General features: G+C 41.7%; 1 protein-coding gene across 11 annotated transcripts in view; it reads left to right on the top strand.

The window, feature by feature from the left end:
- The window catches only part of AGBL1 (AGBL carboxypeptidase 1), a 443,743-nt gene that overhangs the window by 257,509 nt on the left and 171,547 nt on the right, over positions 1–14,687 (top strand). Inside the window, exon 23 of one of the 11 annotated variants that reach the window (XM_065641710.1) lies at positions 3,394–3,412. The exons of the other annotated variants lie outside the window; for them this stretch is intronic. Coding sequence (XP_065497782.1) covers positions 3,394–3,397 — 4 coding nt within the window. The 3' untranslated portion in view covers positions 3,398–3,412. Of the gene's footprint in view, positions 1–3,393; positions 3,413–14,687 lie in introns of those variants that run through there. 11 annotated transcript variants of the gene reach the window in all.

The following is a 14,687-nucleotide window of genomic DNA, read 5'->3' as shown; positions in this document are numbered from 1 at the left end:
TTATTCAGGGAGAAAATAGAAATGTCTGAAGGAGAAGAGAGCGGGAGTGAGCACAGCTTATAGCACAGTAGTCATGGTGAAATTGCCAGTAACCAAATAGATTTGTTTAACTACTGTTGGATAATAAGGATTTTATTATCATTATTATATTATATTGTGCCTGTACGTACTTCTGGGCACCCCACATGTGCACATATGGATTCTCTCCTGCTGTTTTATCTTTTGAAGCAACATGTCTAGAGTGTCGCTAGTACAGTAAGTGTTCGGTCTCTCCTCCATCAGATGCTCTTATTCTCCTGATGGTGATTTCCCATGATAAAGCCTTCATGGCTCACCTCCCTCAAGTAACAGAAATGTAGTGAGGGTCTCGTCCAAGGTGTTTAACAGAGGGCTCAATACTTGTGGTGGCAGGAGGGGTGCTCATACGAAGCTGTAATGACTTGCTGTCAGGGAGATGCATGGTGTCCTTTCAGCAACTGAACACAAACAGATGAGGGTGACGGTGGTATTTCTCCAGTCCCTTAATTAGGGCTATGCGATAGCAGAGGCACAAATGGAGATGTTTTCCATCATCTCTGGTGAGGAGGGAGGTAGGGCAGAGAAGCTGGTTTGCTTTTGTTAGCCCCAGGCATCCTTTACGCTGTGATATGTCTTCACCTCTTCATTTTTATTACTCTCCTTGTAGTTGTTGATTTATTCTTTTGTTTCTCCCTGCATTCCTTTCCCTTCCTTACCACCTTCAGATTCCTAACAAGAACCTAGTTTCCATTTTAAATAACTGGAACCTCCTGTTTTTCCATAACAGACTTCCCTAATCTGATTGTTCAGAACTGTAGTAAACTTTAAAGACCACCTGCCTCAGGAAACTGAGACAAAGTTAGTGAATATTCCTAAAAAGCTGAAAAACAGAGCTCAAGAATCGTATTCCCAGCTCTGGACTCTTGCCTGTAGGTACTGTGTAGGTAAGTGAGCTCTTTTGCTCCTTGTCATGTACAACAACACACAGGCACAAATGTGATGCAGTAAAAGGAGATCTGGGGCTTTAGAAAATATACTTGTTGTATCAGAGGAGCTCTGCAGAAGTCAAGAAGGATATCTTCATTTCTAGCCCGAATGTAAAGAAATTTTTAAAAGCAGAAATATATACCTTTTCAAGTCCTTGCGAGAGGAAAAGAGCCACTCACTTTCCTTCATTCATATCTCTGCCCCTCACAACCTGTTCCTCAGATCTAGTTTATCACAGCATCAGCTGCATTTCTCTCCCCACACACAGCTTGAAAACAGAAGCTCCTTTTAGCTGATGGCACCGAGGGAGCAGGGGGGGAGTCTCAGACCTTGCCCCCCACAACAACTCCTCTTGGAAGTCCAAGGAGATGTAAAGTCCCTTGTGCTAAATTCAGAGGTTTTGGCAGGTAGACAGCAACAACAGGAGGTGGAAACAGACAGCTGTGCAGGGGAGGAAATGGTGATATAAATACATGTTTAATTGCAGTTTAATTACAATTACTTACTAGGCAAAGTTTATTTAAATGCAGTGTAATTAGAGTGAGACCTTGATTTAATCACAGTCTTATCAGACACGGTTACTACTATTTTCCTTCGCTTCTTCCACCTCCTCTCACATTCCCTCTCCTGAACTTGCTCAAGGAAAGTAAAAGCCAAGGCTTGAAATAAGCAGAGGTATCCATCTTGGAAAGTTTTCAGTTGCATGAAAATTCAATTGCCAGGTGGCTACCAGCCCAGAATTTTCTCCCTGGAAATTGTGAAACCCCCACTCTGTCCTGGCAAGCCGTTATTCTTCCTTAGCAGCTAATGATAATGGATCCTCATTAGCTGGGAACGACTTATCATGAACATAATTCATCACTGATGGCAGACCTCATAACCCATCTGCTCACAATGAGTAAATTATATAGCCCAGTCAGACGAGATGGATTGTTCTTTCTTATCTACCTTTGGAGTGTCTCCACATCCTGTTCCAATCAGTACATACTTTGTCTTTGCTCCATGGTCCAGGTGAACATGAGGAGAGACATTTGGGCAAAACCTCGCGAGCAACTGACCCCTGTTCTCATCATTCACCATTTTCCTTCTTCCACTGCTGCTTCTTCCTATGCTCCTTGCCATGAGTCTGGGGCACAGCAGTAGCTTGCTTCAGGAGACAAGCACTAACATCAGACATCTCCTGTGGATCTGCTGGTAGGCTTCCTCCTGCGTGAAAACTTTCCCCACTCTAATTATCATAGCATGCAGCTTTTTCATGGTTGTTGCCTGTTTAAGTACTCCCAACCAAAACTGGAAAGGGGAAGGATAGATCATTCTTCTGCCTTCTCATCTAAGGGCTGCATTGCCTCTTCTGACCTTATTCCCTAAGGGTTAGTCGTCATGTGGCTGAAAGCCACTCCTGAGAGTCAGTTATTTCCATCCTTCATGATGAAGAAACTGAGGCACAGGCTAAACATAGCCAGTAATCTACATAGATGGGGCAGACTGTGATGGGATGGGAAATGTGCGCAGCAATTTGCCAAAAACATGTGCCATACTAGTGATCAGGCTGGGATAAAGTCTCTGAAAGAGCAGAGATTCAAATATTCCTTTTTGGTCTGCTACTAGACTCTCTCTTGCTATTGCTTGTACATTGCTTTTAGTTGAAACAAATTTGAGTATTTCCACTTGCCTCTGTGAAATACACATCACATCACATATCTACATACTGATATTATCCCAGACATTTCTTAGAGAAATCTTACAGCCCTCTACAAAGGATAAATTCTGAGGCGTACCAGCATTTTTGTGCAGAGGGATGGTGTCCAGGTCACCACAGTGCCAGCCCTTGGCAGGCAGTTCAAATTTCTACTACTGCCTCGGCTGGCAGCTACCACTGAGCCCAACATATTTTTGTTTCCATCTAGGGATCTCCCGTCTGCTCTCAGACAATTCTGGAGGTCTCCAGAAGTTCTTTCTGAGTGAAAACTGGCTCCCCTCTGAAGTCCATAAGCTGTTTGCACGTTTGCTGACTTCAGTGAAAATATCATTTTCTCCTTCTGTGTCAATACCAGTTAATTCATGTTGCTTTATTTTCTATCTGTCTCAGTCTTTTTTTTTTTTTCTAGCAGCTCTAAACAAGGGAAAGAGTTAAATCCATCCATAAAATTGTAAAGCTGTTCATTAATTAATGCATATTTTATTCTGCCATTGAACCATACTGGCCCTGCCTGAAGGAAAATTATGAACTGTTGAAGTCTTTGCTCAGGAAACCAAACCAGAGACATGGAAGCTTTTTCCTCCTTCCTTTTCTGTCATCATTTGCTCTGCTTTCTTTCTTCTTTCTTTCCCCACCCCCCACTTCTTTCAGATGCTCCTGACATTTTAACAGATTCTGATCACTTCCAGGTGACCTGACCATCTTTTGTACTGTTCTTGTCACAATTCATCTGGATGAGAAAAAAGGAGGAAGAAAAAAAGAAGAAGAGGTTTTCGTTTTTACTGTCTTTCCTCCTCTGGCTCTGAGAATATGCTCCTCTCCATGTCATTCAGACTGGTGGTCCTGGTAGAGAGGACACCTCTCCCCATCATAGGCTGAGGGTTATCGAGTCCTTCATACCCCTGTGAAGTAAGTAAATAGGCTGTGAAACCTTTTTAGCCTGTTGTGCTGGGCCTTGTATTGCAGATCACAATAAATCACACAGAGACAAATGGATTTTTCCCTCTGCTTTAATATTTATTTGGCAGTGAATTTTTAATAGAGAGGGACTTTCTCTTGTCATCCTGAGAATGCCAAGTGGGCAAAAAAAGGGAAGGGACAAACTTAGAGGAATGGATGCAAAGCATTGGGGGAAAGAAGAGAGGAAATGTGGGAGATGGAGAAAAAGGGAATGGGAAAGGGGGAGGAGAACGGGGAGGCAATAGTCACTGCAGCATCTTTGTTTGAAGATGAGTTTCTCAGGTAGCAGCAGCTCAGTGCAGCTCCTGCCCTCACAGCAGTGAGCAGTTCACACACAGCAGGGAAGCAAATAATCCTGGGAAAGTCTTTGACCCAAAGGTACTTGTACCCTTCCAGAGTTCATTTCTCACATCTAGCCTTTCCGTCAAAACAAATAAATTAATCGGCGATTTGTGAGCCCAGTTTGGCAAAAAGAGGAAACTATGGTTGTGGTCCAAAATCCTTAATTACATTCTGGTGCTGTGTGTGACTGAGAGAACGGGATAGAGCCACTACAGAGAGACAGGTACCACTGACTAAATAAAGAGATGGTGTGGAGAGATACAGCAAGTGCTTCACATAGATGACAAGCATTGGATGTATTGGATATATATTTAAAATTAAAGAGATGGATACTATGAGTATGCATGGAAAGATACCTTGGACAGACATACTTTGAATAGATGTTGCAGGAAGAGGGATATTGTTAGATAGACAGACACTGTCTGGGAGAAATGAGTAAGGCACATAAAGATTGATTCTGTTGATAAATTCTATAAATAAATACTACTGAAAGATATTTCAGTAGCCTGCCGTCTATGAATATTTGACACACACATCCAAGAAACTGCATAGCACCTCATCCAAAATAAACATAACCAAGCAGCTACTAGGTATGTGTACGATCACACTGTTTAAATATTTAAGAGATGTTAGCACCTGCAGCAAAACCAGCAATTTATCACCTGATTCAAAGCTCATTTCACCCTGATGGACATACTGTCAATGACCTGGCAAGAGCATGGCAGAAAAGGCCAGGCCAGCAGGTAGACGATTAAGTGCTGAAACAACGTTGGATAAGTAAATGCTGGAGTACCGGGTGTCTGAGGAGTGAATGTACATTTGTGCTTTGCATCTTTCCACCCTCACTGTGTCTGTCCTGTCTCACGTCAGGCCTCTCCTGAGCCCTACAGAGGGCCCATTTCCTTGCTGTAGTCTAGACCGAGGTTTTCAGTATTCCCACTGAATGGAATTCCGTACCAGCTACTGTTTGGTTCAACTCCATAACCACCTTTCTACCCTGTGCTTTGTTTGGCAGGATCTCTCTTTCTGTTGATGGCTCAGCCCCATGTCAGGGATGTTCATTTTGGGGCTGTTTCCCTCTACTTAGTATGTGTTATCACACGGCCGTTGCAGAACACAAGTTCCTTCTCGGAGTGCTGGTCGGCATCCTCCAGGCTCTGCTAAAGCTGCTTGTCCAGCACAGCCAGCCTGTGCTCTGAGCCCTCTCAGAGTTTATGATGCACCTCAGAGTCAGTCTGACATACACCAGGCTTGGTTTGCCCAGTTCATTTTCTCCGTGACCTGAACATGCAGGTCCGTAGTGATGGAAAGACAAGCACGTTAACTTCAGCTCTTCTCCAACAGCACCTCCTGCCCACTACCGTTAATGCTTTAAAACAGTCCTTAGAAAAACTGTTTGATTTTAATTCCTGTTATCACAGGCATTGTATTAGGTATATGTTTTATAAATCATTCGATCTAATGCACACTCATAAAGTCCCACAGAAAGAACTCCACAAACTGTCTTTTAGCTTGCTAAAAGATGCTGCCTTCAGGGCCTAAATACTAGTTTGTGGAGAGAAGAGGTGATTATATATTTTTTTAGTGGTTTCAAACACCAAATTAAATTTGGAATTAGCATTGAACTCTACCATACATTTCCAATAATGGTTCTTAATGTTATTGTGAGGGAATCAAGTGCTTCAGATGGTAGGTGTCAATTGAGGCTCGTTCAGGAAGTTGCCCATGGGCTCTTGGGTACGACATGCTGGGAAAGTGATTAAAATCCTGTCAGCTTAAGTGAGAATAGTAGTTCTGGTTTTCCCCTCTCCCCTTCATTTCAATCTTTCCTCACAGTCAGTTTCTATCTCCAAGGATATATCTTGTAATAATAATTGCTTGTTATCAGTGGATATTTTCCAGTACAGCAAAGATATCTAAATCCAAAGACTCCAACAGAGGAAATTGATAGGTCTGAGTTTAAGCAGTGTTAGGTTAATCTATCTCAAAGGAGACACTCAGTAAGAAGGTAAATGTCAGGCATTTCCTGACCACAGGGAGTAGCATGGGAGAAGGGTATGCCAGGCTTCTGAGGGGCACACCTGGAAAGCAGCAAGGGAATAGACAGCTCAGGAAATTTTCTTCTTCCTTGGTTGTCTCCCCATGGACTTCTCTTGCGTTGGTAACATCTAGAACAGCACAAGGAGGTGTATGGAAGCATCTCCGTGAAGCTAGAGCTATACAGTGTTCAGAGGTGATTGGGAGCAGCAGATTTTAGTTCGTAGTGCCTGGCTTTGCTCCTCGATCATCTTTGGATATATAATTTACCTATTTAGCTTAATGAATTCATTCTCAGCACCTTAGGTTAACATGATCCTAATTCTGTGACTACATTTAATTTGGGGCTTTTTTCTCAACTCATAGGAGACAGTTCCAGTAAGTACATGTGTGTCAGAGAAAGGCAGCCAGCAGGATCTGTGCTGTCTTTCACTGAGACTTGTTGCTAGCAGCATGGCTGTGAAAGGCTGCCCAAGGGCTACCCTGCTGAGTGTGTACAGCCTCTCTGACCTTGCCCTGCCACTTCCCAAGCCCTGTGCTTTCCCAAATCTGCACAAGCAGGCACCATGCTTCCAGGAGAGCCTGCAGTTTGCACCATGCCTTGCCATAGTGCCCATCTGTGGAGTTAAGTGTGTAAGGCTAATGTGAAAATGGCCACAGACTCTCACTGTTGTTGTTGCATCAAATGATTGTCATTGCACAGCAATCCTTACTCACTAGCAAACCAAGCAATACTCCGAGTATTAAGAATTAGGAACATAGACCTTGCACCTTGGCCAAGTTTTGACAGAAGACATATTTCTTATCTCTTGCATTCCTTAAAATTGTTCCACTGGCTGTTCACAGAGTTTAGAATTCTTTGTTTTCTTTTCTAAAAACGACAAGATTTAAAGCAATGTTGTTCTCTGCCTCAGAAATGACTGCAAAATTAACAGTGAATGATGCTGTTCAGGAGTTCAGCTGCTCAGCTGGGACGTGCCGGTGCGGCTCCATGCACTTCAGCAAACCCTTTCCTGATAAATCATCAGACTGCTTCCCTTGCTCTTGGAAAACAGCGCAGGGTGTTTGAGGCTGCAAAGCTTGTATGTAAAGTGAATGCATTGTTATTTAAAAGTGATTCATATTGTTGGGAAGCCCAGAAAGGTAAGCTGGTTGGTGGGTAAGCAATGGAGTGTAATAGCCCTGAGAAAACTGCTGTGTAATAACAGCTTTGATTCCTTGCAGGATAAAACCGTATAATGTTGCCATCCTTCCTGCACCTTTCATGTGTACAGCACTTCACATACACTAAGTGTATTACTTTGTCGTCTGGATTGATATCTGGTCTGATCCTCCTAGGCTTTGCTAGTCTGCTTGTAAGAAATATGAAGTTTTCAAACAAAGTTTTAGGCTTAAGGTAACATCTAAATTATAGATTTCTGAAATCGCCTTGGCAGTGTTTCTTGATAGGCTGCTTTTTGAGCTAAGCTGATAACCCATCTTGCCTCAGAGATGCTTTTTTTCTCCTCGATACTGAATTGCCTGTATCATGCACCATTAAATCTGACACAGTTTATCTGCAGGTTGGCTGTGCAGAAAAGGTGAAAGTCCAGCATAAGCTTGGCAAACTCGGGGTAAAGGCAGCAACAGTCTGACTTGGCTGCAATGGCTCTACCATCCTGTTACCTCCACCATTACAAGTGCCTAGGTTCTTCAGCAGCGTACACTTTCTTTTAAGGGGCTGTGTGTCACTGATACTAAAAATGTTATCGTGAGGTTACTCATGTAAAGCCGGTGCAGGAAAAATGTCTGTAGGGAAAATGATGCCATCATGATTTTATAAAGAAGAGGGAAGAAGAAAAGAGATTCTATCACAGTGCAAAGCAGCCAGGAAGCCTGTGTGCATTCAAGAATATAACCTTCCCAAATGCATCCCCTCTGTAGAGCATGTATGTGTATTCTAGCACTTGGATTTGTGCTGTTTGTACTGGCAAATATAGTTTTTGTGGGCTTTTTCAATGCCTTGGGGGACAATTCATGAGCCAGAACAACTCACAGTCTGGTCTTTCCCTGGCGTTTCAGTTCCTGGAAGACAGAATCCACCATGAGAAGAGCAGATGTCCCTTTATTTTGGTGTAATAAGCAGCTTCCTGAAGCAAAGAGACAAAATGAGGAGCTAGGAAAACATAAATACAAAGGTAAATGCCAGGAAATACAAGATTTCGTGACTAATGAGGTTTTCAGGTCCAGTGGAACCAGCATGCCCGAGTCCTCAGCCTTTCTTTCCTCAGGCGGGCTGGCTGGCTTTTTCTGCCAGACAAGCTAGCTGGAGAGTTTAAAATCAGAGGCCAGACTGGATAGAGAAAATCTGGCAGCTCGCGACAGTTTTTTTCCCATCTGAATAATCTCCCCTTCACTTTTATGCCTTCAGTTGTTTTCAGTACTTCAAGAATTACAACGTTTCTCTTTGAAATATGACATGGCAGCTAATCCTTTGGTATTACTGAGCACCTCTCCCTCCTCCTGATGTCAGCAGGAGTCCTACATCCTCATCATTTCTCCAGCTAAACTCTACATTCCCATCTGGCAGAATCATGAACACTCACTTCTTTCCCTAATGGAGCTGGAAACTTGCTATTTTCTTTACTGAGGTCTTGGTTTGCTGAGAGGAGGTTTTGGACCAGACCCACCGAAGTTATTAAGCACCTATTTTCTCGTGCCTTTCAGCAGAAAGAAAGGCACTTACCTAGAAGAGGCAATTAAATAGCTTTGCACCCTCATTCAGACTGGACAGATGCTGGAGGGCTTCAGACACACCCCGGCTCTGCCATCATGCTGTAAATTTGTCATCTGGTTAGAGTGATGGAGCTTCTGTGTCCATGTTATTGGGGAATTGGGGCAAAGAGAGAAAAGCAGTTTGCCTAAAGTGACTGCCAGCCCACTGCGTGTAGAACTCATGTCTTCCAAACCCAAGTGTTTTAATCTCATGATTCAATTTTCCCTTGATGCACAGTCTGACATACCTTTTCAGTCACTTACACTGCACACAAGAACTGACCTTTTCTCATTTATGATTGTAAATCTGAGGGTGACGTTAAAATGCTCAGGGTGGTTCTGTACAAAGGGTTTTTTTCACTGCTCTGCAAGCTGTACTCTAATTTGCCCCATCCATCCAAATACATCTCATTCTAATTAAATGAATACTTTTGTCAGTTTATGTTGCTCCAGCTTTCACTCAGAATACACACGCTTCTGTGCGGTGAGAGTATTCTTTTAGGAATTTTAGTGGGAGTTTATATATGCGTATATAAACATACACATGCGTATTCACGTACAGAAAAAGTAATAGAAACTAATTGCAAATTTCAGGTAAAACACATAGAACATTTTGGCAGGCATTTGAAAGTTGATTTTTATAAGATATTCAGGAAATACTCATGTTAACAGAGATGTTAAAAATTGTTCTCTGCTGAGAATTGCTAGGTGCTACAAGCTACAAATGGTTTCTTTTGAAAACAGCATCTCACTGTTACACAGGTGAAACATTATTAAACACCTGTTGTACAACAAACAGCAATGGCCACTTTTAGATGTGCTTTACTGTGTTCTTTTTGCAAGGCAAAGCCATCTCCTTAGATCAGAGCAAATGGTTCTTGTTTTTCTTCTTTTCTCTGTTTACCGGGAGTCATGTCCCTGGCTGGTAGGTCCTTCTGGCGTGAAGAACGCCTTTAAGTTCTGTTTGAGTTCTAAAGTAGGGTGAAGGTGGTGCTTCGTGTTTGTGTCAGGCCTCTGTGCCTGTTTATCTTGTGTGCTAAACCACTAAAATTAATCTTTGAAATTCCTGACGAATTTTAGGAGGCAGGGAGAGCATAATGAAATATTTGCTGTTCTTCATGAAACATCTGGCAGGGCTTTGGCAAGATCAAGGAATTAGTAAGAGTTGCCACTTGTATGCTGTAGCTGACATTTTTTTGTTGTCCTTAATGGAGTCCAAAGCATATGCAAATCAGCTGCATAATGAGTGAAGTTAAGCAAGGTTTTGGATTTGGTTCCATATGGTGTTAAAAACATAATTGATCAGAATGTTTTGAAATATATTGAAGATGAGTGTTCGGATTTGTTTCATCTGAATCTCATTATGTCTGAGAAAAGATTTAGGATGAAGGCAGAGGCTGAAGTTTTAACCTGGATCTATTATCAGTTATCTGTAATCACACATACTTCATCAGATGTTTCTGCTATAAAGCCCACTTCAATTTGCTTTAAAGGCAAGATAGATTTATTTGACCTTGCCTTCTCTGCCTTTTATTCTTATGGGTACACACATACGTAGAGTCTTTCTCTCTCTTTCCTAATTATGATATCGACTAAACACACTTATCCTGCGCAGGAAAGGATGAGAGAACAAAAGTTATGTATTAGTCTCAGAACTTTTTACTCTACGGGAAGTTTCTCAGATTAGTTATGATGAACATCCTGGAATGAGATGCATAAATTTTAGGGGGATTATGATTTTGCAGATTCATATTGGATTCATTTCAATAAATCTGTGATAACATAGGACCTTGTAGAAATGAAGCTACTTTGAGAGGTGGCCATGTTGAGTCATGTGCATTAGCTGGAACCTCTTGGGCTTCAGTGCTTTGTCATCATGTTCGCCTTAAAATAATTATCTTCAGTATGATCCAGAAACTGTTTTCTGTGACCCTTAAGCAGAGATTTGCCTGAAGGCTTTCCTTAAAGAAGAATTCAGTTGTAAACTACCTATTGAACCCTCACATAGTGTCACACCCTCTCCCATCTCTGGACACTCCAGGATCAGAATCAGTCTTTTTACCAGAGCTCAATACTTTTACTCCCAGCCATTGTTTACCTATTTGAAGACACATGATTGTGAAAGAAAGAACTGTGCAGAAGGGTTTCAAAGCGAGTAATTCCTTACTTTAAAAGGTGCAAGAATGAGTCAGGTTCAGGTGGAATAGGAGTATGTCCGTATTTCCCTACTGAGAATCCAAGATCTTAAGTTCTGCCATACAGCCTTGCTTTTACTTTCTAGTTTAAGCTCTCAAATAGCTGGTGATAACACTTTTTGTTTCAGACAACCGTTTCTGCCTGTTGACTGTCCTGATTTATCTCAAGTCCTACCCAGATGGTCTAAATCCTGCTTCAGGTGACCTACTGCTTTGGCAACACTCACCTGAAGACTAGAGTCAAAGAACTGGTTTGCCCAGGTCAGGCGCCAGCTCTTTCCCTGAGGTTGCTTCCACTTGCATGCAATAGCATCAAGGTTCAGCCATCAGCTGTTATCTCTCCGCTAGCTGTAGGAGCATCCCCCGAGACCTCCTATGTCTTGTAATGAAAATTGTGCTCTGAATACAGAGCAAACCATGTATTTGTGTGGATGTGTGGGTGTCTGAGTGTATGTGGATATACATATATGTGTATCTGTTATTTACCTACCTGTAAGGAAAGATAGATAAAGGATGGTGACCTACTTTGTGTGCTCGTGTAGGCATATATACATATATATACACATATAATCTATCACAGATAGAGTCTCTGAAACATCGGAGTGGTTATCAGCCAACAACAGGTTTTCCTGAAGAAAAGCTAGCAACAAGGAGTTGCTTTCTCCTCCAAGGGGTATAGCTGTTGGCATTTAGTCATTTACAGCAGTTATTAGTTAGATGTCTGTCTGTCATCTGGCATGCAAGCAAATATTTGCACGCATAGTTATCTGACTCAAAAAATACTCTGTACATAAAACAGATATGTAACTAAAACACAGTCTAGACATGTCTTGGCCATTTAAAAACATTTTGCTTTCAGAACCCCAAATCCTTTAAGTGGCTCAGAGAGAACTAAGGGATATATACATATGGAACTTGGACTTTTGAAATTAAATATATAGAGCCAATTACAAAACTTGGATGAAGTCAGTGGAATCGTATGAAACAGCACCAAGGGAAACAAGAACCCAGGAGAACTTGCATTCTTTTACATTATTTATCCTCAGCAGTACAAATTTTCAGCATAAAAATCAAAATCTTTCCCCATTTCTTTCCGTCCTACAGTGCCAATGTCTTGATTACTGGAAGCACCCAAAAGCAATTACAAGGATTCCAATAATCTTCCTGTATTATTGTGGCTGGACTGTTAAGTATCATCAATAACGTGATTATCATTTTGAGAAGAAATTGCTTGAAGTAGAGATACTGTGAGAAAAGCTCCCAAACACTTTCCAGATCATATTTTCAGTATCTCTTACATTATTTGGTGTCCTAATGAGTTCCAGTAGTCTTAGTAAACACCTTCACATATAGGGGGACTTGAGTGCTCATATTTCTCAGGAAGCTTAAGCTGTAGAAAGCCAAAATGTTATCTGTTTTGGGAGCTTTTCTTTTGATTCTTAAACTCAGAGTAAAATCCAAGCCACTGACAGTGCTGCCTGGTGGATGGATATTATCCCATCTATTCTATATCACCTGTCTTATATTTCCTTTGTTTATCTCACATTTTTAATGAATGTAACAAGATCACAATGGACCAGATTTTAACCGGTTTACTGTTAGTGCCTTCATTGGAGCTGACCATAAATTTCTGTTCAGCATAAGACTGCAATATTTAGCCAAACGTAGCAAAACATACCCATGCGACATCTCACAGATACTTGTTGGATAAGATCTTCTACCTGATTTCAACAGCAAACATGGGTTGGGCTGCCGGCGTCCTGGTCCAGAGAAGAGAGTATGTAATATTGTTCCCTTAAATAAACACCAAGTTTGAGTGTAATATGGATCTAAAAAGCAAGACCAGAACTGTGCTTTCACAAGACATTCTAACCCAGGCTTGGGCTCCCAACGGTGCCTTCATGTATCACGTGTCTTCTTATGAAGATCTTCAACTTGCTTAAAACTTGCGTTCCAGAGCTTGAGCTCTGGTTTCCAGGAATTTGGCCCAAATCTCAAGAACACAGTGCTGTGCATATAAAGACAGTCAGGACTCAAATTTTCTTCATGGATGTCTCATGTTGCCAAGGAGTTCAGACAGAAGCCAGGGCTGGGTGGCAGTTTGAGGTGAACGAATTATTTCCCTGCTTGCGCAGAGTCACTGAACATGATGTGACTGAAATTTAGCAGGCTGCACAGTACGTCTGTGGAGATACAGCTAGACTTTGCAATGCTTATGCCCGTGCTTAGGTTCGTCTTCGCACCATAGGTAAGTGGAAACTTTACTCAGTACCCTCGTTTAGCTTTCCAGGGCTGATGGGGATGCAGCTGTTTTGTTCACATTTGCCTTTCCAAGCGTCAGATTTATGGGACTTTAGTGTTTTCTCCAAGCCAGGCATTGCACTATGTGGAAGAGTGCATCACCACAAACCAAAGTGAATATACAACTTCACAAATCTCTCCTGAAGTACGCACAGGATGGTGCTTTAATGTGCTGAAATGTAAATGTATTAAAGAAAAAGAGACAAAATCTTTAAAACTGATGAAGGGTGAGAGAGGGAAAGCTAGTTATCTTTGGGGTCTGTGCCAACTGTCATAGCTCCATTTCGTGGCTGACTTGAATCTGTTCAAGTCAGTGGGTTTTATTAATGCTTAACAAGCCTATAGCTATAAGAATGCTAAAGATGCAGTGTTAGCCCTGCACTGATTTATAGATTGGCTCTCCATTAGGAAGAAATTAATGATTATTCGTAAGACCAAATCCACAGCTTTTGGCTTCTCACCAGCTTTTCCATCCTGCAAGTCTAAGGAACAGCTTGTGTGAATTTTATTGGTTAGCATTAGAAACATGCCTGGTTTTGAACTCAGATATCTGGAATACAGGAATATCATTTAACGTCAAGCTAGGACCCTTCAAATGGGAGAAAAACACCTGCTTGTCCTCTGTACAAACTTGTCTTTCACAGAAAGATCAAAGCTGTACCAATGACATGCTGTAATTCAATTAAATGCGGTTCTTCATATTTACCCAAGGCTGTTCAGTTTCCCAACCATGTGCAGTGAGAGGTGTGTACTCAACATGTCCTCTGCTCTTACAGCAGACATCAGCCATTTTCTCACCCGTAAAGGGAATGGAAACAGTCATTCTTGAGAAGACTAAGAGAGCTTCTGCTAGATGCAAATGAAATGCTGTCCAGGGCTAAATTGTTGCAAGCCTGAATGAACATTAGGGGACAGTATTGTCCAGGAGTCAGCCTGTTTTCTTGCTTTTCATGCTCTGCCTTTATTTACAAGTTGTCTTCCTGTCTCTCTAAATTCTAAAGCCCGATTTGCTCCTTACTTATCTAACTGGTGCACCAGACATCCATTTTTAATCTGGCCAAATCAATTAAAAATATTACAGCGTACAATTACCCTGGGAACTCCTGAAAAACTGATTAGTATGAGTCTTAGCAATGAATTACACCTTTCTCTTGGCTATTTACAGCAGGAAGAAAAAAGAAAAACAACAAAACCACAAACTACACTCAAAACAAGACCAAACATCTCTCAGCCATAGCAAACAGAATTCAATGCATTGCTTAATTATGTTCGTATTGTTAATGAAAGGATGGGCCATAGTGGGCTGAAAGCCAGGGCACCTGGCACTGCCTTTGGTTTAGCATATATTTTCTCAGGAGATTTTGTAAGATGCAGAAGTCCTTAGCAAAGAATCT

This window comes from Caloenas nicobarica, chromosome 10 (assembly GCF_036013445.1).
Source record: "Caloenas nicobarica isolate bCalNic1 chromosome 10, bCalNic1.hap1, whole genome shotgun sequence".
Classification (NCBI taxonomy): domain Eukaryota; kingdom Metazoa; phylum Chordata; class Aves; order Columbiformes; family Columbidae; genus Caloenas; species Caloenas nicobarica.
The sequence above is the reverse complement of the archived record's forward strand: the minus strand, read 5'-3'. Positions and strand labels throughout refer to the sequence as shown.